Consider the following 22,827-nt stretch of genomic DNA (forward strand, 5'->3'; position numbering starts at 1 on the left):
TAGCAACCAAAAACAAAACTTTCCAAGATAACAACTTAATATCTATGGAATGTAAAGGTTCAAACGGAACCCCTTGAAGAACTGAAAGAACTAGATTTAAACTCCAGGGAGGAGTCAAAGGTCTGTAAACAGGCTTGATCCTAACCAAAGCCTGAACAAATGCTTGAACATCTGGCACAACTGCCAGTCGTTTGTGTAGTAGGACAGATAAAGCAGAAATCTGTCCCTTTAGAGAACTCGCAGATAATCCTTTATCCAAACCTTCTTGTAGAAAGGAAAGAATCCTAGGAATCTATCTTATTCCATGGGAATCCCTTGGATTCACACCAGCAGATATATCTTTTCCATATTTTATGGTAAATCTTTCTAGTTACCGGTTTTCTGGCTTGAACCAGAGTATCTATCACGGAATCTGAAAACCGACGCTTTGATAGAATCAAGCGTTCAATCTCCAAGCCGTCAGCTGGAGGGAGACCAGATTTGGATGTTCGAATGGACCCTGAACAAGAAGGTCCTGTCTCAAAGGTAGCTTCCATGGTGGAACCGATGACATATTCACCAGGTCTGCATACCAAGTCCTGCGTGGCCACGCAGGAGCTATCAAGATCACAGAGGCCCTCTCCTGTTTGATCCTGGCTACCAGCCTGGGAATGAGAGGAAACGGTGGAAACACATAAGCTAGGTTGAAGGTCCAAGGCGCTACTAGTGCATCCACTAGAGTCGCCTTGGGATCCCTGGATCTGGACCCGTAGCAAGGAACCTTGAAGTTCTGACGAGACGCCATCAGATCCATATCTGGAATGCCCCATAGTTGCGTCAACTGGGCAAAGATCTCCGGGTGGAGTTCCCACTCCCCCGGATGGAATGTCCGATGACTCAAATAATCCGCTTCCCAGTTTTCCACACCTGGAATGTGGATCGCAGATAGGTGGCAGGAGTGATTCTCCGCCCATTGTATTATTTTGGTCACCTCTTTCATCGCCAGGGAACTCCTTGTTCCCCCCTGATGATTGAGATACGCAACAGTCGTCATGTTGTCTGATTGGAATCTTATGAATCTGGCCTTTGCTAGCTGAGGCCAAGCCCTGAGAGCATTGAATATCGCTCTTAGTTCCAGAATGTTTATCGGGAGAAGAGACTCTTCCCGAGACCACAGTCCCTGAGCTTTCAGGGATTCCCAGACCGCGCCCCAGCCCACTAGGCTGGCATCGGTCGTGACGATGACCCACTCTGGACTGCGGAAGCTCATTCCCTGGGATAGGTGATCCTGGGTTAGCCACCAACGGAGTGAGTCTCTGGTCTTCTGATCTACTTGAATCACTGGAGACAAGTCTGTATAGTCCCCATTCCACTGTTTCAGCATGCACAGTTGTAATGGTCTTAGATGAATTCGCGCAAAAGGAACTATGTCCATTGCTGCAACCATCAATCCTACTACTTCCATGCACTGAGCTACGGAAGGACGAGGAATAGAATGAAGAACTTGACAAGCGTTTAGAAGTTTTGACTTTCTGACTTCTGTCAAGAAAATCCTCATTTCTAAGGAATCTATTATTGTTCCCAAGAAGGGAACTCTTGTCGACGGAGACAGGGAACTTTTTTCTATGTTCACCTTCCATCCGTGAGATCTGAGAAAGGCCAGAACGATGTCTGAGTGAGCCTTTGCCTTTGAAAGAGACGACGCTTGTACTAGAATGTCGTCCAAGTACGGTACTACTGCAATGCCCCTTGGTCTTAGAACCGCTAGAAGGGATCCGAGTACCTTTGTGAAAATCCTTGGAGCAGTGGCTAACCCGAATGGGAGGGCCACAAACTGGTAATGTTTGTCCAGAAAGGCGAACCTTAGGAACTGATGATGTTCTTTGTGGATAGGGATATGTAGATACGCATCCTTTAGATCCACGGTAGTCATAAATTGACCTTCCTGAATTGTGGGTAGAATCGTTCGAATGGTTTCCATCTTGAACGATGGTACTCTGAGAAATTTGTTTAGGATCTTTAAATCCAGGATTGGTCTGAAAGTTCCCTCTTTTTTGGGAACTACAAACAGATTTGAGTAAAATCCCATTCCTTGTTCCGCCGTTGGAACTGGGTGTATCACTCCCATCTTTAACAGGTCTTCTACACAATGTAAGAATGCCTGTCTCTTTATTTGGTTTGAGGATAAGTGAGACATGTGGAACCTTCCCCTTGGGGGTAGTTCCTTGAATTCCAGAAGATAACTCTGAGAAACTATTTCTAGCGTCCAGGGATCCTGAACATCTCTTGCCCAAGCCTGAGCAAAGAGAGAGAGTCTGCCCCCCACTAGATCCGGTCCCGGATCGGGGGCTACTCCTTCATGCTGTTTTGTTAGCAGCGGCAGGCTTCTTGGCCTGCTTACCCTTGTTCCAGCCTTGCATCGGTTTCCAGGCTGGTTTGGTCTGTGAGGTATTACCCTCTTGCTTAGAGGATGCAGAATTAGAGCCCGGTCCGTTCCTGAAATTACGAAAGGAACGAAAATTAGACTTATTCTTGGCTTTGAAAGTCCTATCTTGTGGGAGGGCGTGGCCCTTTCCCCCAGTGATGTCTGAGATAATCTCTTTCAATTCTGGCCCAAAGAGAGTTTTACCCTTGAAGGGGATATTATGCAATTTTGTCTTGGATGATACATCCGCTGACCAAGACTTTAGCCAAAGCGCTCTGCGCGCCACAATTGCAAACCCTGAATTTTTCGCCGCTAATCTAGCTATTTGCAAAGCGGCATCTAAAATAAAAGAGTTAGCCAACTTAAGTGCGTGAACTCTGTCCATAACCTCCTCATATGGAGTCTCTCTACTGAGCGACTTTTCTAGTTCCTCGAACCAGAACCACGCTGCTGTAGTGACAGGAACAATGCACGAAATGGGTTGAAGAAGAATTTTTTATCCATAGGATCTTTGAAAGCACAATTATCCTCGATAGGAATAGTAGTGCGCTTGTTTAGAGTAGAAACTGCCCCCTCGACCTTAGGGACTGTCTGCCATAAGTCCTTTCTGGGGTCGACCATAGGAAATAATTTCTTAAATATAGGAGGGGGAACAAAAGGTATGCCAGGCTTCTCCCATTCCTTATTCACTATGTCCGCCACCCGCTTGGGTATAGGAAAAGCGTTGGGGTGCACCGGAACCTCTAGGAACTTGTCCATCTTGCATAATTTTTCTGGAATGACCAGGTTGTCACAATCATCCAGAGTAGATAACACCTCCCTAAGCAGTGCGCGGAGATGTTCTAATTTAAATTTAAATGTCACAACATCAGGTTCAGCCTGTTGTGAAATTTTTCCTGAATCTGAAATTTCCCCATCTGACAAAACCTCCCTCATGGCCCCTTCAGATTGGTGTGAGGGTATGACAGAACAATTATCATCAGCGCCCTCCTGCTCTTCAGTGTTTAAAACAGAGCAATCGCGCTTTCTCTGATATGCAGGCATTTTGGATAAAATATTTGCTATGGAGTTATCCATTACAGCCATCAATTGTTGCATGGTAATAAGCATTGGCGCGCTAGAAGTACTAGGGGCCTCCTGCGTGGGCAAAACTGGTGTAGACACAGAAGGAGATGATGTAGAACCATGTCTACTCCCTTCATCTGATGAATCATCTTGGGCAACTTCATTATCTGTGACAGTACTGTCCTTACTTTGTTTGGACGCTTTGGCACAATTATCACATAATTTAGAAGGGGGAGACACATTGACTTTCATACATATAGAACATAGCTTATCTGAAGGCACAGACATGTTAAACAGGCTTAAACTTATCAGTAAAACACAAAAACCGTTTTAAAACAAAACCGTTACTGTCTCTTTAAATTTTAAACAGAGCACACTTTATTACTGAATATGTGAAAAAATATGAAGGAATTGTTCAAAATTTACCAAAATTTTACCACAGTGTCTTAAAGCATAAAAGTATTGCACACCAATTTTCTGAGCTTTAACCCTTAAAATAACGAAACCGGAGCCGGTTACAGTTTTAACCCCTCTACAGTCCCAGCTACAGCCTTTGCTGCGACTCTACCAAGCCCAGAGGGGAATACAATACCAAATGACGCCTTCTAGGAACTTTTCCAACTATTTTCAGGTCCTCACACATGCATCTGCATGTCTTGGTCTCAAAAACAACTGCGCAATAATGGCGCGAAAATGAGGCTCAGCCTACAACTGGGAAGGCCCTTCCTGACTGGAAAAGGTGTCTAACATAGTGCCTGACGTTAAAAAACGTTCCCCAAGTTTATAAATGTGAAATACCAGCATAAACATGTATAAAATGCCCAAATAAAGCAATCGATTTTGCCCATAAAAGTGTCTACCAGTTTTATAGCCCATATTAAGCCCTTTATTCTGCTTGAGACTAAGAAAATGGCTTACCGGTCCCCATGAGGGGAAATGACAGCCTTCCAGCATTACACAGTCTTGTTAGAAATATGGCTAGTCATACCTTAAGCAGAAAAGTCTGCTAACTGTTTCCCCCAACTGAAGATACTTCATCTCAACAGTCCTATGTGGAAACAGCAAAGGATTTTAGTTACTGTCTGCTAAAATCATCTTCGTCTCACAAACAGAATTCTTCATCTCTTTCTGTTTCAGAGTAAATAGTACATACCAGCACTATTTTAAAATAACAAACTCTTGATAGTAGAATAAAAAACTACAACTAAACACCACATACTCTTAACCATCTCCGTGGAGATGTTGCCTGTGCAACGGCAAAGAGAATGACTGGGGTGGGCGGACCCTAGGAGGGACTATATGGCCAGCTTTGCTGGGACTCTTTGCCATTTCCTGTTGGGGAAGAGATATTCCCACAAGTAAGGATGACGCCGTGGACCGGACACACCAATGTTGGAGAAAGATAGGCTACGCAATTGGCGTAGGGGGATCTGCGGTATGGAAAAGTCGCGGCTGGAAAGTGAGCGTTAGACCCTTTCCTGACTGACTCTAAATACCAGCGGGCGGCCAAAACCAGCGTTAGGACCCTCTAACGCTGGTTTTGACGGCTAACGCAGAACTCTAAATCTAGGCGTAAGTAATGGATTCTTAAACAAGGAGAAAGAGCCGTAATCAGGTTTTAAATTAAAAATTGTAATATAAAAAATAATTAGATTTGGCAGTATTTAGTAAGTGTTGCTTGCTTTAGCTATAATGTGCACTATGACTGTTATATGTCTCTACGTATCTGCTAATTATTTACTTCCAGCTTTACGGTGTAAGGTCAGAAATCAGGGTTTATCAGATCAAGAGTCAAATTAGATATCAGTAAAAGGGGAATTTGCCCTATGCATGTTGAATACTTTCTGAGCAGTAAGATCTGTGAGATGTATCAGGAACAGGGATAATAGTTGTACTTATATTGTACCTAATAACAGTGTTTCTCAAATCCTGTCCTCAAGTAGGCCACATTTTTATAATCAGTAACCATGGTTACTAACCTGCTCTCACCCATCAGCTGATTATTTCACCTGTGCTCTAGTTAAGATATCATGAAAACCTGGCCTCTTAGGGACTGAAGTTCAGAAACCGTGCTTTATAATAAGAAGAATAAGAAAAGTATCCAATATAAGTATACATTGGCCACAATTACTGGGTATACTAAATGAATATTTTAATAAAAGGAATAAATAATAAATATTTTCTTAAAGGGACAATAAAACCCAGAAAAAAGTAATGTTCAATAGCCAATATCTCAATTGTCCTGTTCAAAGCGCTTGCATAATGCCCATACCATTGTATGGGTAAATGTGGAGCCCTTCAACTGATATGCACATGCGAGGCTAGACTAATTGTTATGCGCATGCGCATAGTAACAACATCGCAAGTTAATGATATGCACTGATCGTAAAGGCTATTGGTCCATTTTTTGGATAGTGAAACTCCCATATTTGAGGGTTGGCTGATATGACGTCAACGCCGAAAAGAAAAAACTAAATTTATGCTTACCTGATAAATTTATTTCTCTTGTGGTGTATCCAGTCCACGGATTCATCCATTACTTGTGGGATATTCTCCTTCCCAACAGGAAGCTGCAAGAGGATCACCCACAGCAGAGCTGTCTATATAGCTCCTCCCCTAACTGCCACCTCCAGTCATTCGACCGAAGACAAGCAAGAGAAAGGAGAAACTATAGGGTGCAGTGGTGACTGTAGTGTAAAAATAAAAAACACCTGCCTTAAAATGACAGGGCGGGCCGTGGACTGGATACACCACAAGAGAAATAAATTTATCAGGTAAGCATAAATTTTGTTTTCTCTTGTAAGGTGTATCCAGTCCACGGATTCATCCATTCCTTGTGGGATACCAATACCAAAGCTATAGGACACGTATGAAGGGAGGGAAAAGGCAGGCGCTTAAACGGAAGGCACCACTGCCTGTAAGACCTTTCTCCCAAAAATAGCCTCCGAAGAATCAAAAGTATCAAATTTGTAGAATTTAGAAAAAGTATGAAGCGAAGACCAAGTCGCCGCCTTACAAATCTGTTCAACAGAAGCCTCATTTTTAAAAGCCCATGTGGAAGCCACCGCTCTAGTGGAATGAGCTGTAATTCTCTCAGGAGGCTGCTGGCCAGCAGTCTCATAAGCTAAGCGGATTATACTTCTTAACCAAAAAGAAAGAGAAGTTGCTGAAGCCTTTTGGCCTTTCCTCTGTCCAGAGTAGACAACAAACAATGTAGATGTTTGATGAAAATTCTTTAGTAGCTTGTAAATAAAAATTTAAAGCACGAACCACGTCAAGATTGTGTTCTTTCTTTGAAGAAGGATTAGGACACAGTGACGGAACAACAATCTCCTGATTGATATTCTTATTAGATACCACCTTAGGAAGAAACCCAGGTTTGGTATGCAAAACTACCTTATCTGCATGGAAGATCAGATAAGGGGAATCACACTGCAAGGCAGATAACTCTGAAATTCTTCGAGCTGAAGAGATAACTACCAGAAACAGAACTTTCCAAGATAAAAGCTTGATATCTATGGAATGCAGAGGTTCAAACGGAACCCCTTGAAGAACTTTAAGAACTAAATTTAAACTCCATGGCCAAGCAACAGGTTTAAACACAGGCTTGATTCTAACTAAAGCCTGACAAAACGCCTGAACGTCTGGAACATCCGCCAGATGCTTGTGCAAAAGAATAGACGAGCAGAAATTTGTCCCTTTAAGGAACTAGCTGACAATCCCTTCTCCAATCCTTCTTAGAGAAAAACAGAATTTATGTTTACCTGATAAATTTCTTTCTCCAACGGTGTGTCCGGTCCACGGCGTCATCCTTACTTGTGGGATATTCTCTTCCCCAACAGGAAATGGCAAAGAGCCCAGCAAAGCTGGTCACATGATCCCTCCTAGGCTCCGCCTACCCCAGTCATTCGACCGACGTTAAGGAGGAATATTTGCATAGGAGAAACCATATGGTACCGTGGTGACTGTAGTTAAAGAAAATAAAATATCAGACCTGATTAAAAAAACCAGGGCGGGCCGTGGACCGGACACACCGTTGGAGAAAGAAATTTATCAGGTAAACATAAATTCTGTTTTCTCCAACATAGGTGTGTCCGGTCCACGGCGTCATCCTTACTTGTGGGAACCAATACCAAAGCTTTAGGACACGGATGAAGGGAGGGAGCAAATCAGGTCACCTAAATGGAAGGCACCACGGCTTGCAAAACCTTTCTCCCAAAAATAGCCTCAGAAGAAGCAAAAGTATCAAACTTGTAAAATTTGGTAAAAGTGTGCAGTGAAGACCAAGTCGCTGCCCTACATATCTGATCAACAGAAGCCTCGTTCTTGAAGGCCCATGTGGAAGCCACAGCCCTAGTGGAATGAGCTGTGATTCTTTCGGGAGGCTGCCGTCCGGCAGTCTCGTAAGCCAATCTGATGATGCTTTTAATCCAAAAAGAGAGAGAGGTAGAAGTTGCTTTTTGACCTCTCCTTTTACCTGAATAAACAACAAACAAGGAAGATGTTTGTCTAAAATCCTTTGTAGCATCTAAATAGAATTTTAGAGCGCGAACAACATCCAAATTGTGCAACAAACGTTCCTTCTTTGAAACTGGTTTTGGACACAGAGAAGGTACGATAATCTCCTGGTTAATGTTTTTGTTAGAAACAACTTTTGGAAGAAAACCAGGTTTAGTACGTAAAACCACCTTATCTGCATGGAACACCAGATAAGGAGGAGAACACTGCAGAGCAGATAATTCTGAGACTCTTCTAGCAGAAGAAATCGCAACTAAAAACAAAACTTTCCAAGATAATAACTTAATATCAACGGAATGTAAGGGTTCAAACGGAACCCCCTGAAGAACTGAAAGAACTAAATTGAGACTCCAAGGAGGAGTCAAAGGTTTGTAAACAGGCTTGATTCTAACCAGAGCCTGAACAAAGGCTTGAACATCTGGCACAGCTGCCAGCTTTTTGTGAAGTAATACCGACAAGGCAGAAATCTGTCCCTTCAGGGAACTTGCCGATAATCCTTTTTCCAATCCTTCTTGAAGGAAGGATAGAATCCTAGGAATCTTAACCTTGTCCCAAGGGAATCCTTTAGATTCACACCAACAGATATATTTTTTCCAAATTTTGTGGTAAATCTTTCTAGTCACAGGCTTTCTGGCCTGAACAAGAGTATCGATCACAGAATCTGAGAACCCTCGCTTCGATAAAATCAAGCGTTCAATCTCCACGCAGTCAGCTGGAGTGAAACCAGATTCGGATGTTCGAACGGACCCTGAACAAGAAGGTCTCGTCTCAAAGGTAGCTTCCAAGGTGGAGCCGATGACATATTCACCAGATCTGCATACCAAGTCCTGCGTGGCCACGCAGGAGCTATCAAAATCACCGACGCCCTCTCCTGCTTGATCCTGGCTATCAGCCTGGGGATGAGAGGAAATGGCGGGAACACATAAGCTAGTTTGAAGGTCCAAGGTGCTACTAGTGCATCCACTAGAGCCGCCTTCGGATCCCTGGATCTGGCCCCGTAGCAAGGAACTTTGAAGTTCTGACGAGAGGCCATCAGATCCATGTCTGGAATGCCCCACAGGTGAGTGACTTGGGCAAAGATTTCCGGATGGAGTTCCCACTCCCCCGGATGCAATGTCTGACGACTCAGAAAATCCGCTTCCCAATTTTCCACTCCTGGGATGTGGATAGCAGACAGGTGGCAGGAGTGAGACTCCGCCCAAAGAATAATTTTGGTTACTTCTTCCATCGCTAGGGAACTCCTTGTTCCCCCCTGATGGTTGATGTACGCAACAGTCGTCATGTTGTCTGATTGAAACCGAATGAACCTGGTCCTCGCAAGCTGGGGCCAGGCCTGGAGCGCATTGAATATCGCTCTCAGTTCCAGAATATTTATCGGTAGAAGAGATTCTTCCCGAGACCAAAGACCCTGAGCTTTCAGGGATCCCCAGACCGCGCCCCAGCCTATCAGACTGGCGTCGGTCGTGACAATGACCCACTCTGGTCTGTGGAACATCATCCCTTGAGACAGATTGTCCAGGGACAGCCACCAACGGAGTGAGTCTCTGGTCCTCTGATTTACTTGTATCTTCGGAGACAAGTCTGTATAGTCCCCATTCCACTGACTGAGCATGCACAGTTGTAATGGTCTTAGATGAATGCGCGCAAAAGGAACTATGTCCATCGCCGCCACCATCAACCCGATCACTTCCATGCACTGAGCTATGGAAGGAAGAGGAACGGAATGAAGTATCCGACAAGAGTCCAGAAGCTTTGTTTTTCTGGCCTCTGTTAGAAAGATCCTCATTTCTAAGGAGTCTATAATTGTTCCCAAGAAGGGAACCCTTGTTGACGGGGATAGAGAACTCTTTTCCACGTTCACTTTCCAGCCGTGAGATCTGAGAAAGGCCAGGACAATGTCCGTGTGAGCCTTTGCTTGAGGAAGGGACGACGCTTGAATCAGAATGTCGTCCAGGTAAGGTACTACTGCAATGCCCCTTGGTCTTAGCACCGCTAGAAGGGACCCTAGTACCTTTGTGAAAATCCTTGGAGCAGTGGCTAATCCGAAAGGAAGCGCCACGAACTGGTAATGTTTGTCCAGGAATGCAAACCTTAGGAACCGATGATGTTCCTTGTGGATAGGAATATGTAGATACGCATCCTTTAAATCCACCGTGGTCATGAATTGACCTTCCTGGATGGAAGGAAGGATAGTTCGAATGGTTTCCATCTTGAACGATGGGACCTTGAGAAATTTGTTTAAGAACTTGAGATCTAGGATTGGTCTGAACGTTCCCTCTTTTTTGGGAACTATGAACAGATTGGAGTAGAACCCCATCCCTTGTTCTCTTAATGGAACAGGATGAATCACTCCCATTTTTAACAGGTCTTCTACACAATGTAAGAACGCCTGTCTTTTTATGTGGTCTGAAGACAACTGCGACCTGTGGAACCTCCCCCTTGGGGGAAGTCCCTTGAATTCCAGAAGATAACCCTGGGAGACTATTTCTAGCGCCCAAGGATCCAGAACATCTCTTGCCCAAGCCTGAGCGAAGAGAGAGAGTCTGCCCCCCACCAGATCCGGTCCCGGATCGGGGGCCAATATTTCATGCTGTCTTGGTAGCAGTGGCAGGTTTCTTGGCCTGCTTTCCCTTGTTCCAGCCTTGCATTGGTCTCCAAGCTGGCTTGGCCTGAGAAGAATTACCCTCTTGCTTAGAGGACGTAGCACCTTGGGCTGGTCCGTTTTTACGAAAGGGACGAAAATTAGGTCTATTTTTTGCCTTGAAAGGCCGATCCTGAGGAAGGGCGTGGCCCTTACCCCCAGTGATATCAGAGATAATCTCTTTCAAGTCAGGACCAAACAACGTTTTCCCCTTGAAAGGAATGTTTAGTAGCTTGTTCTTGGAAGACGCATCAGCCGACGAAGATTTCAACCAAAGCGCTCTGCGCGCCACAATAGCAAACCCAGAGTTCTTAGCCGCTAACTTAGCCAATTGCAAAGAGGCGTCTAGAGTGAAAGAATTAGCCAATTTGAGAGCATTGATTCTGTCCATAATCTCCTCATAAGGAGGAGAGTCACTATCGAGCACCTTAAGCAGTTCATCAAACCAGAAATATGCGGCAGTAGTGACAGGGACAATGCATGAAATGGGTTGTAGAAGGTAACCCTGCTGAACAAACATCTTTTTAAGCAAACCTTCTAATTTTTTATCCATAGGATCTTTGAAAGCACAACTATCCTCTATGGGAATAGTGGTGCGTTTGTTTAAAGTAGAAACCGCTCCCTCGACCTTGGGGACTGACTGCCATAAGTCCTTTCTAGGGTCGACCATAGGAAACAATTTTTTAAATATGGGGGGAGGGACGAAAGGAATACCGGGCCTTTCCCATTCTTTATTAACAATGTCCGCCACCCGCTTGGGTATAGGAAAAGCTTCTGGGAGCCCCGGCACCTCTAAGAACTTGTCCATTTTACATAGTTTCTCTGGGATGACTAAATTTTCACAATCATCCAGAGTGGATAATACCTCCTTAAGCAAAATGCGGAGATGTTCCAATTTAAATTTAAATGTAATCACATCAGATTCAGCCTGCTGAGAAATGTTCCCTAAATCAGTAATTTCTCCCTCAGACAAAACCTCCCTGGCCCCCTCAGATTGGGTTAGGGGCCCTTCAGAGATATTAATATCAGCGTCGTCATGCTCTTCAGTAACTAAAACAGAGCAGCCACGCTTACGCTGACAAGGGTTCATTTTGGCTAAAATGTTTTTGACAGAATTATCCATTACAGCCGTTAATTGTTGCATAGTAAGGAGTATTGGCGCGCTAGATGTACTAGGGGCCTCCTGAGTGGGCAAGACTCGTGTAGACGAAGGAGGGAATGATGCAGTACCATGCTTACTCCCCTCACTTGAGGAATCATCTTGGGCATCATTGTCATTATCACATAAATCACATTTATTTAAATGAATAGGAATTCTGGCTTCCCCACATTCAGAACACAGTCTATCTGGTAGCTCAGACATGTTAAACAGGCATAAACTTGATCAGAAAGTACAAAAAACGTTTTAAAATAAAACCGTTACTGTCACTTTAAATTTTAAACTGAACACACTTTATTACTGCAATTGCGAAAAAACATGAAGGAATTGTTCAAAATTCACCAAATTTTCACCACAGCGTCTTAAAGCTTTGAAAATATTGCACACCAATTTTGGAAGCTTTAACCCTTAAAATAACGGAACCGGAGCCGTTTTAAGCTTTAACCCCTTTACAGTCCCTGGTATCTGCTTTGCTGAGACCCAACCAAACCCAAAGGGGAATACGATACCAAATGACGCCTTCAGAAGTCCTTTATAAGTATCAGAGCTCCTCTCACATGCGACTGCATGCCATGCCTCTCAAAAACAAGTGCGCAACACCGGCGCGAAAATGAGACTCTGCCTATGCTTTGGGAAAGCCCCTAAAGAATAAGGTGTCTAAAACAGTGCCTGCCGATATTATTATATCAAAATACCCAGATAAAATGATTCCTCAAGGCTAAATATGTGTTAATAATCAATCGATTTAGCCCAGAAAAAGTCTACAGTTTAAATAAGCCCTTGTGAAGCCCTTATTTACAATCGTAATAAACATGGCTTACCGGATCCCATAGGGAAAATGACAGCTTCCAGCATTACATCGTCTTGTTAGAATGTGTCATACCTCAAGCAGTAAGAGACTGCACTCTGTTCCCCCAACTGAAGTTAATTGCTCTCAACAGTCCTGTGTGGAACAGCCATGGATTTTAGTTACGGTTGCTAAAATCATTTTCCTCATACAAACAGAATTCTTCATCTCTTTTCTGTTTCTGAGTAAATAGTACGTACCAGCACTATTTGAAAATAACAAACTCTTGATTGAATAATGAAAAACTACAGTTAAACACTAAAAAACTCTAAGCCATCTCCGTGGAGATGTTGCCTGTACAACGGCAAAGAGAATGACTGGGGTAGGCGGAGCCTAGGAGGGATCATGTGACCAGCTTTGCTGGGCTCTTTGCCATTTCCTGTTGGGGAAGAGAATATCCCACAAGTAAGGATGACGCCGTGGACCGGACACACCTATGTTGGAGAAACATAATATCCTGGGAATCCTGTCTTTACTCCATGGGTAACCCTTGGATTCACACCAATGAAGATATTTACACCATATCTTATGATAGATTTTCCTGGTGACAGGCTTTCGAGCCTGAATTAAGGTATCAATGACCGACTCGGAGAAACCACGCTTTGATAAAATCAAGCGATCAATCTCCAAGCAGTCAGATGCAGAGAAATTAGATTTGGATGGTTGAAAGGACCCTGAAGTAGAAGGTCCTGCCTCAGCGGTAGAGTCCATGGTGGAAGGGATGAAATGTCCACCAGATCTGCATACCAAGTCCTGCGCGGCCATGCAGGTGCTATCAAAATCACTGAAGTTCTCTCCTGCTTGATCTTGGCAATCAGACGAGAGAGCAGAGGAAACGGTGGAAACACATAAGATAGGTTGAAAGACCAAGGCGCTGCTAGAGCATCTATCAGCGCTGACTTGGGATCCCTGGACCAGGATCCATAACAAGGAAGCTTGGCGTTCTGACGAGACGCCATGAGATCCAGTTCTGGTTTGCCCCAAAGTTGAATCAACTGTGCAAACACCTTTTTGAAACCTCCAACATTGCTAGGGAACTCCTTGTTCCCCCTTGATGGTTGATGTAGGCTACAGTCGTGATATTGTCCGACTGAAATCTGATGAACCTGACCGCAGCTAGCTGAGGCCAAGCCTGAAGAGCATTGAATATCGCTCTTAGTTCCAGAATGTTTATCGGAAGGAGTGTCTCCTCCTGAGTCCACAAGCCCTGAGCTTTCAGGGAGTTCCAGACCACCCCAGCCCAGAAGGCTGGCATCTGTCGTTACTATTGTCCAATCTGGCCTGCGGGAGGTCATACCCTTGGACAGATGGACCTGGTCTCTTGATCCAGATTTAGTAGAGGGGACAAATCTGTGTAATCCTCATTCCACTGACTGAGCATGCAGAGTTGCAGCGGTCTGAGATGTAGGCGGGCAAACGGCGCTATGTCCATTGCCGCTACCATTAAGCCGATTACTTCCATACACTGAGCCACTGAAGGGCAAGAAGTAGAATAAAGAACACGGCAGGAATTTAGAAGTTTTGACAACCTGGCCTCTGTCAGGTAAATCTTCATTTCTACAGAATCTATCAGAGTTCCTAGGAAAGAAACTCTTGTGAGAGGGGATAGAGAACTCTTTTCTTCGTTCACTTCCCACCCATGCGACCTCAGGAATGCCAGAACAATGTCTGTATGGGACCTGGCGATTTGAAAATTCAACGCCTGTATTAGAATGTCGTCTAGGTAAGGGGCTACTGCTATACCCCGCAGCCTTAGGACCGCTAGGAGTGACCCCAGAACCTTCGTAAAGATTCTTGGTGCCGTAGCTAACCCAAAGGGAAGAGCCACAAACTTGTAATGCCTGTCTAGGAAGGCAAACCTGAGAAACCGATGATGATCTCTGTGTATCGGAATGTGCAGATAAGCATCCTTTAAGTCCACGGTAGTCATATATTGACCCTCCTGGATCATAGGTAGGATGGTTCAAATAGTCTCCATCTTGAAGGATGGGACCCTGAGAAATTTGTTTAGGATCTTGAGATCTAAGATTGGTCTGAAGGTTCCCTCTTTCTTGGGAACCACAAACAGATTTGAATAGAAGCCTTGCCCTTGTTCCTCCTTTGGAACTGGGTGGATCACTCCCATAACTAGGAGGTCTTGAACACAATGTAAGAATGCCTCTCTCTTTATCTGGTTTGCAGATAATTGTGAGAGATGAAATCTTCCTTTTGGGGAAGAAGCTTTGAAGTCCTGAAGATATTCCTGGGACACAATTTCCAACGCCCAGGGATCCTGGACATCTCTTGCTCAAGCCTGGGCGAAGAGAGAAAGTCTGCCCCCTACTAGATCCGTTACCGGATCGGGGGCTGATCTTTCATGCTGTCTTAGAGGCAGAAGCAGGTTTTTTGGCCTGCTTTCCTTTGTTCCAAGCCTGGCTAGGTCTCCAGACCGGCTTGGACTGGGCAAAATTTCCCTCTTGTTTTGTATTAGAGGAATTTGAAGCTGCGCCACTCTTGAAGTTTCGAAAGGCACGAAAATTAGGCTGTTTGGTCCTTAATTTGTTGGACCTAACCTGAGGAAGGGCGTGACCTTTTCCTCCAGTAATATCAGAAATGATCTCCTTCAGTCCAGGCCCGAATAGGGTCTGCCCCTTGAAGGGAATGTTAAGAAGCTTAGACTTTGAAGTAACGTCAGCTGTCCAGGATTTAAGCCATAGCGCCCTACGCGCCTGAATAGCAAAACCTGAGTTCTTAGCCGTTAGTTTGGTTAAATGAACAATGGCGTCAGAAACAAATGAATTGGCTAGCTTAAGAGCTTTAAGCTGGTCAAGGATATCATCCAATGGGGTTTCTACCTGCAGAGCCTCTTCTAGAGACTCAAACCAGAAGGCTGCAGCAGCAGTGACAGGGGCAATGCATGCAAAGGGCTGGAGAATAAAACCTTGTTGAATAAAAATTTTCTTAAGGTAACCCTCTAATTTTTTGTCCATTGGATCTAGAAAAGCACAACTGTCCTCGACAGGGATAGTTGTACGCTTCGCTAGAGTAGAGACTGCTCCCTCCACCTTAGGGACCATTTGCCACAAGTCCAATGTAGCAGCATCTATGGAAAACATCTTTTTAAAAACAGGAGGGGGAAGAGAACGGTACACCTGGTCTATCCCATTCCTTAGTAATAATTTCTGAAAACCTCTTAGGTATTGGAAAAACATCAGTGTAAACAAGCACTGCGTAGTATTTATCCAATTTACACAATTTCTCTGGGACTACAATGGCGTCACAGTCATCCAGAGTTGCTAAAACCTCCCTGAGCAACATGCGGAGGCGTTCAAGCTTAAATTTAAATGTAGACATATCAGAATCAGGTTGAAGTGCCTTCCCTGAGTCAGAAAAATCACCCACAGATAGAAGCTCTCCTTCTTCGGCTTCTGCACATTGTGAGGGTATATCGGACATAGCTACTAAAGCGTCAGAGAGCTCTGTATTTGTTCTAGCCCCAGAGCTGTCTTGCTTTCCTTGTAACCCTGGCAGTTTGGACAATACTTCAGTAAGAGTATGATTCATAACTGCCGCCATGTCTTGTAAAGTATACGCAATGGGCGCGCTAGATGTACTTGACGCCCCTTGAGCGGGAGTTATACAGGGAGTGCAGAATTATTAGGCAAGTTGTATTTTTGAGGATTAATTTTATTATTGAACAACAACCATGTTCTCAATGAACCCAAAAAACTAATTAATATCAAAGCTGAATAGTTTTGGAAGTAGTTTTTAGTTTGTTTTTAGTTATAGCTATTTTAGGGGGATATCTGTGTGTGCAGGTGACTATTACTGTGCATAATTATTAGGCAACTTAACAAAAAACAAATATATACCCATTTCAATTATTTATTTTTACTAGTGAAACCAATATAACATCTCAACATTCACAAATATACATTTCTGACATTCAAAAACAAAACAAAAACAAATCAGTGACCAATATAGCCACCTTTCTTTGCAAGGACACTCAAAAGCCTGCCATCCATGGATTCTGTCAGTGTTTTGATCTGTTCACCATCAACATTGCGTGCAGCAGCAACCACAGCCTCCCAGACACTGTTCAGAGAGGTGTACTGTTTTCCCTCCTTGTAAATCTCACATTTGATGATGGACCACAGGTTCTCAATGGGGTTCAGATCAGGTGAACAAGGAGGCCATGTCATTAGATTTTCTTCTTTTATATCCTTTCTTGCCAGCCACGCTGTGGAGTACTTGGACGCGTGTGATGGAGCATTGTCCTGCATGAAAATCATGTTTTTCTTGAAGGATGCAGGCTTCTTCCTGTACAACTGCTTGAAGAAGGTGTCTTCCAGAAACTGGCAGTAGGACTGGGAGTTGAGCTTGACTCCATCCTCAACCCGAAAAGGCCCCACAAGCTCATCTTTGATGATACCAGCCCAAACCAGTACTCCACCTCCACCTTGCTGGCGGGAGTCGGACTGGAGCTCTCTGCCCTTTACCAATCCAGCCACGGGCCCATCCATCTGGCCCATCAAGACTTACTCTAATTTCATCAGTCCATAAAACCTTAGAAAAATCAGTCTTGAGATATTTCTTGGCCCAGTCTTGACGTTTCAGCTTGTGTGTCTTGTTCAGTGGTGGTCGTCTTTCAGCCTTTCTTACCTTGGCCATGTCTCTGAGTATTGCACACCATGTGCTTTTGGGCACTCCAGTGATGTTGCAGCTCTGAAATATGGCCAAACTGGTGGCAAGTGACATCTTGGCAGCTGCACGCTTGACTTTTCTCAGTTCATGGACAGTTATTTTGCGCCTTGGTTTTTCCACACGCTTCTTGCGACCCTGTTGACTATTTTGAATGAAACGCTTGATTGTTCGATGATCACGCTTCAGAAGCTTTCAATTTTAAGAGTGCTGCATCCCTCTGCAAGATATCTCACTATTTTTTACTTTTCTGAGCCTGTCAAGTCCTTCTTTTGACCCATTTTGCCAAAGGAAAGGAAGTTGCCTAATAATTATGCACACCTGATATAGGGTGTTGATGTCATTAGACCACACCCCTTCTCATTACAGAGATGCACATCACCTAATATGCTTAATTGGTAGTAGGCTTTCGAGCCTATACAGCTTGGAGTAAGACAACATGCATAAAGAGGATGAAGTGGTCAAAATACTAATTTGCCTAATAATTCTGCACACAGTGTAGGCTCTGACACGTGGGGAGAGTTAGACGACATAACTTCCCCCTTGTCAATTTTCTCTGGTGATAAATAGCATTGAACCCACTTGCAAATGGATGATTAACCCCTCAGGTTCAAAAACGAAGCAAAAAAACGGTAAAAACCATTAAAACAGTCACAAGCAAACTGCCACAGCTCTACTGTGGCTCCTACCTTCCCATAAAACGACTTCTGTAGGCACAAAAAACCCTTTACAGAGGCCCAATATGTCAGGGGACTCCTTTAGGGAAGCTGGATGTCTCAGAATGTAAAAACAACTACGCAATTAGAGCGTGAAAATAGGCCCCTCCCACCATGCACTCAAAGTCAGAGGGCCTTAAAAAACTATTCCTAGGAGTAAAATAACAGCCATGTAGAAAACTAGGCCCCAAACAAAGATTTATCACCTCAGTTAAAAACGTTCTTTATATATATGCAAACGTTTTACATACTAAGCCATAATAGAAAGTAATATGAAAATTACCCTTTACTGCAAGCATGATGCCAGTCGTTTATTAAATCACTGCAATCAGGCTTACCTTAACTATATCAGGCACTGTCAGGATTTTCTAGTTCTTATCATCCTCTAGAAATAATATACTGAACATACCTCAGGGCAGTCAATTCTGCAGGCCGTTCTCCCAGCTGAAGTTTCCTCATACTCTTCAGTTATGTGTGAGAACAGCAGTGGACCGTAGTTACAACCTGCTAAGATCATCAAAAACTTCAGGCAAATTCTTCTTCTAATTTCTGCCTTAGGTAAAAAAACAGTACAACGCCGGCACCGTTTAAAAATAACAAACTTTTGATTGAAGCTAAACTACACTAATTCATTACATCTCTCTAGCTACTTCCCTTGTCGAGAGATGCAAGAGAATGACTAGAGGTGGCAGTTAGGGGAGGAGCTATATAGCTCTGCAGCTTCCTGCTGTGGGTGATCCTCTTGCAGCTTCCTGTTGGGAAGGAGAATATCCCACAAGTAATGGATGAATCCGTGGACTGGATACACCTTACAAGAGAAATTATTTTTTCTAATGTTCAGAAACTTTGTTGGAGACAAAAAATAGGTATGTGATGATATGTAAACAGGTACTATATGATATGGTCCCAAAAATACGAAAGTTTTGGAATCCTTTAAATGTATTAAAATGTACATTTTAAGTAATACATAAAATAAAACAAGACATATGTGTGTGTGTATATATATATAAATATATACACATATATAAATTATTATTTAGATAATTAAATAGTTAGTTGAAACTGGTATACAATGAAAGCTCTTATTATTCAAAAAATGTGTGTATAATTATATATATATATATATATATATATAGTTATTATTTTTATTATTACAGTATATATATATATTGGTTTAGCCATATTAGTCCAAGATGGCAAAAGAACCAGTGTATTGCAGTATGCGATGATACCTTTTTTATTGGACTAACATGATATTTAGGAGACAAGCTTTCAAGAGATTTCCTTTCTCCTTCGGTTCTAAATCAATACTTATCAATATGATAAGAGTTTAATACTTAAAACAAGATGTTATTAGAACAGTAGGTGTTCTCACTTGTGTATTGTAAAATGTTAAAATCCCCTGGTACTTGGGGCAAAATTTGTACAAACTACCCAGGTCTTTACAGGGTTAAAAACCTACTGGTCCTTAAAAGTGTAGGAGCCACTGTGAGCTTGTGTAATATGGGTGACTATTTTAGAAACAAACTTAGTACGACACATAATTGTGTCCACTTTGCAGAAACGTACAAAGAAACATTTTTCTTTTTATGTTAGCTGCTCTGAGACGCTGAATAAAAAAATAAAATTCTGTAACTTAGGTTTTAAAACTGCTGCAAATCAAATAGCAGGTTACAGAACATGGGACAAGCACACTTTTTTTTTTTACATAAAAGCAAAAGGCTTTTAATGTCCCTTTAAGAGGGAATAAACAACATGGAACTATTTGTAAAGGGAGATGATAATAACAATTCAAATTCATTTTTCAGTTAGATTAGAAAAAAAAAAAGGAATACACAAGTATATGGCACAAATATTTCTAGTAAAAAACGGTCTCTTGTTTTTTTAACAGCAATGGGATACATCTGCATGCCCCACGCACCCACATCCAAATACTGGGACGGATGAAAAAGCCTTAGGGCTGAGAAACGCGTCACTTGTTTTAATGACACTTACCTTAACTACAGTTAGCCACATATCTTTATGAGCAGAGAATCCATGTAACATCAATATTGAGGGCTTGGAATTCGGCCTTCCTCTGTATGTGTAACAAAACGTGTAGTTCCCATTGCTTACACATTTAACCGTCATCCCCAAGGCCCTGCGCCAGTACCTAAACATAGGATATAATGATGTGTTAGAGGAGCCTTAAAATGATCATGCAGCTACAAAACTGTGGCATTAAACACTTTTAGATGGTAATATAAAATCATAAATTGTATATATAAAAAACTCTGCAATATATTTTCATTATTTATTTTGTCTCCTTTTCCTGTAATTCCATTCTGAGATGGTGAGCTTTTCATTTCCTGTTAAAAATGGAAGTGCAGAACACTTTTATATTCCACATAGCCATTGGCTGCACACTCTACTGACCTATTTATAATTGTCCCTAATTGGCCACAGCAGAGAATGTGTCCTAAGTTACAACATGGCAGCTCCTATTGTTTTATAGACACTAAAACTTTACACTTAATTTGTCAATATTTAAACTGCTAAAGAAACGTTAAAAAATACATCTACATGTTAATTCTCAGACTAATCTTTTCTTTCAATGCATCATTCTATCTAACATTTATTTAGTGTTTAATGTCCCTTTCAGAGCGAATGGCTTATATTATCTATCTGTATCTAGCTGCTGCTTTTTTATTTGCGTTTTCTGAGCTTCTAAATTGTCAGATTTTTTAGCATCTAAAATCCCAGGTAAAACTGCAGGGCACTGTAAAATAAGACACTCAAAGCTATTCCATATTATTATTATCATTTATCTGTAAAGCGCTGGTAAATTCTGTATCGGTAGGAACATGAATAGGGGTACACAATGATACCGATTATTGGTGAAAATAAGAAAAAACACAAACCAAACAAATAAATACAGAAGGTGGAGGGGCCCAAAAAAACTCATGTTTAAAATAATATACTAATTAACACTATCATAAAAGGGATACTAAACCCAAATTATTTCTTTCATGATTCAGATAGAGCAGGCAATTTTAAGCAACTTTCAAATTTACTCCTATTATCAATTTTTCTTCGTTCTCCTGCTATCTTTATTTAAAAAGCAGGAATGTAAAACTTAGGAGCTGGCCCATTTTTGGTTCAGAACCTGCGTTACGCTTGCTTATTGGGTGCTAAATGTAGCCACCAATAAGCAAGTGCTATCCAGTGCTAGCAAGTGCACACATTTCCTGTCCCTTTAATGTTCCTGAAGCTCGAAATGGTTACCTTTTGAAAACATGAAATCTTTAACTACATCGTTAATCTTCACTGATTTTGAAATCCAAAATCAAATGTGCAACAATAATAACAAACAATATGGCGATTTGGAGGGGGGGGGTTAAAATTAAATCACAGGTTGAAGGATCTGTACGTTGAGCGATCTTTTCCAATAGCATGTAGTGAAGCTAAAAGGTTACATGTAAGCAATTATCATGTTGTGCTCCATAACTACAGAGATATGATTATGTCTCTGTAAGGGATTTAAACGGGGCATTAACAGTATATTGAGTATATGTGCTTGTTGGGTTTTTGATTTGGCTACAGGCGATAAAGATAAGTATAAGGCTATCAGCAAACTAACTAAGCTTCTACTTTATACGTACTGTAAGCAAACTTGTTAGGCCTATTATTTGTATCTACCATCGAAATCTATGTTTCTGTGGCTAATTTTTATTACAGTAAATTGGTCATTATCAATTTTTTAAGTTGAATTAATTGAGCAGATAGTGTTTGTATCCATGTTTTTAATGAATGTAAATTCCTAATGTAGACCAATATGACGGGGGAAATGTCAGAGAGTTTTGCATATGCACAAAACTAATGTCCCATTTAAAAGTTTTTTGGGGTAATAAATGGAAAGGTGTTATCCTGGGTTTATCAAGTCCTTTTATCTGAAAAATGGCTTAGTAAATGTGTCATTAAAGGGACACTACTTCAAAATGTTTATTGTTTACAAAGACAGATAACCCCTTTATTACCCATTCCCTAGTTTTGCATTATATTAATACACTTTTTACCTCTTTGATTACCTTGTCTATAAGCCTCTGCAGACTGCCCCCTCATCACAGTTCTTTTGACAAACCTGCATTTTAGCCAATCAGTGCCGACTCCACAGGAGTGAGCATAACTTTATCTATATGGCACACATGAACTAGAGCTGTCTAGCTGTGAAAAATTGTCAAAATGCACTGAGATAAGATGCGCCTTCAAGGGCTTAGAAATTAGCATATGAGCCTACCTAGCCTTAGCTTTCAACAAAGAATACCAAGAGAACAAAGCAAATTTGATGATAATAGTAAATTGGAAAGTTGGCTAAAATGACATGCCCTATCTGAATCATGAACGTTTATTTTTGACTAGACTGTCCCTTTAACATGCCAATAATAATTGAATGATAGATTGTGATCAACCACTATGAAAACAGGAATACACACATGCAGCTTCCGACATTGCATTACGCCACTTGAGAATGACTAACACCTCTGCAGGACTTGCACACAACGTTACCAAAGAGCATTTGTGCAATAATAAAATAGCTGTAATGATTCAGAACATTGTATCATTACATTTAAATGTTGCTTTAAAGGGACATTAAACCTGTAATGCCCCACACTCGCTAATTAAGGGTGCAGCCATTTTGGAATTTAGGTAACACTGCAGGTATCTGAAGGAGAGTTGCAAAACATATGCAAACACGTCAGCTCTCAAATAGTGGAAGCTATATTTCAACATGGCGGCTCCCATGAATACTATGCTTAT

The 22,827-nt window shown here is 42.1% G+C and overlaps 1 protein-coding gene across 1 annotated transcript in view; it reads right to left on the bottom strand.

Annotated features, from left to right (window-relative positions):
* Window positions 1-22,827, bottom strand: part of ABHD6 (abhydrolase domain containing 6, acylglycerol lipase) — a 186,792-nt gene that overhangs the window by 131,546 nt on the left and 32,419 nt on the right. Inside the window, exon 3 of the mRNA XM_053689382.1 lies at window positions 20,026-20,182. Within this exon, the coding sequence (XP_053545357.1) occupies window positions 20,026-20,182 (157 nt within the window). The remainder of the gene's footprint in view (window positions 1-20,025; window positions 20,183-22,827) is intronic.

This window comes from Bombina bombina, chromosome 7, assembly GCF_027579735.1.
Source record: "Bombina bombina isolate aBomBom1 chromosome 7, aBomBom1.pri, whole genome shotgun sequence".
Taxonomy (NCBI): Eukaryota; Metazoa; Chordata; class Amphibia; order Anura; family Bombinatoridae; genus Bombina; species Bombina bombina.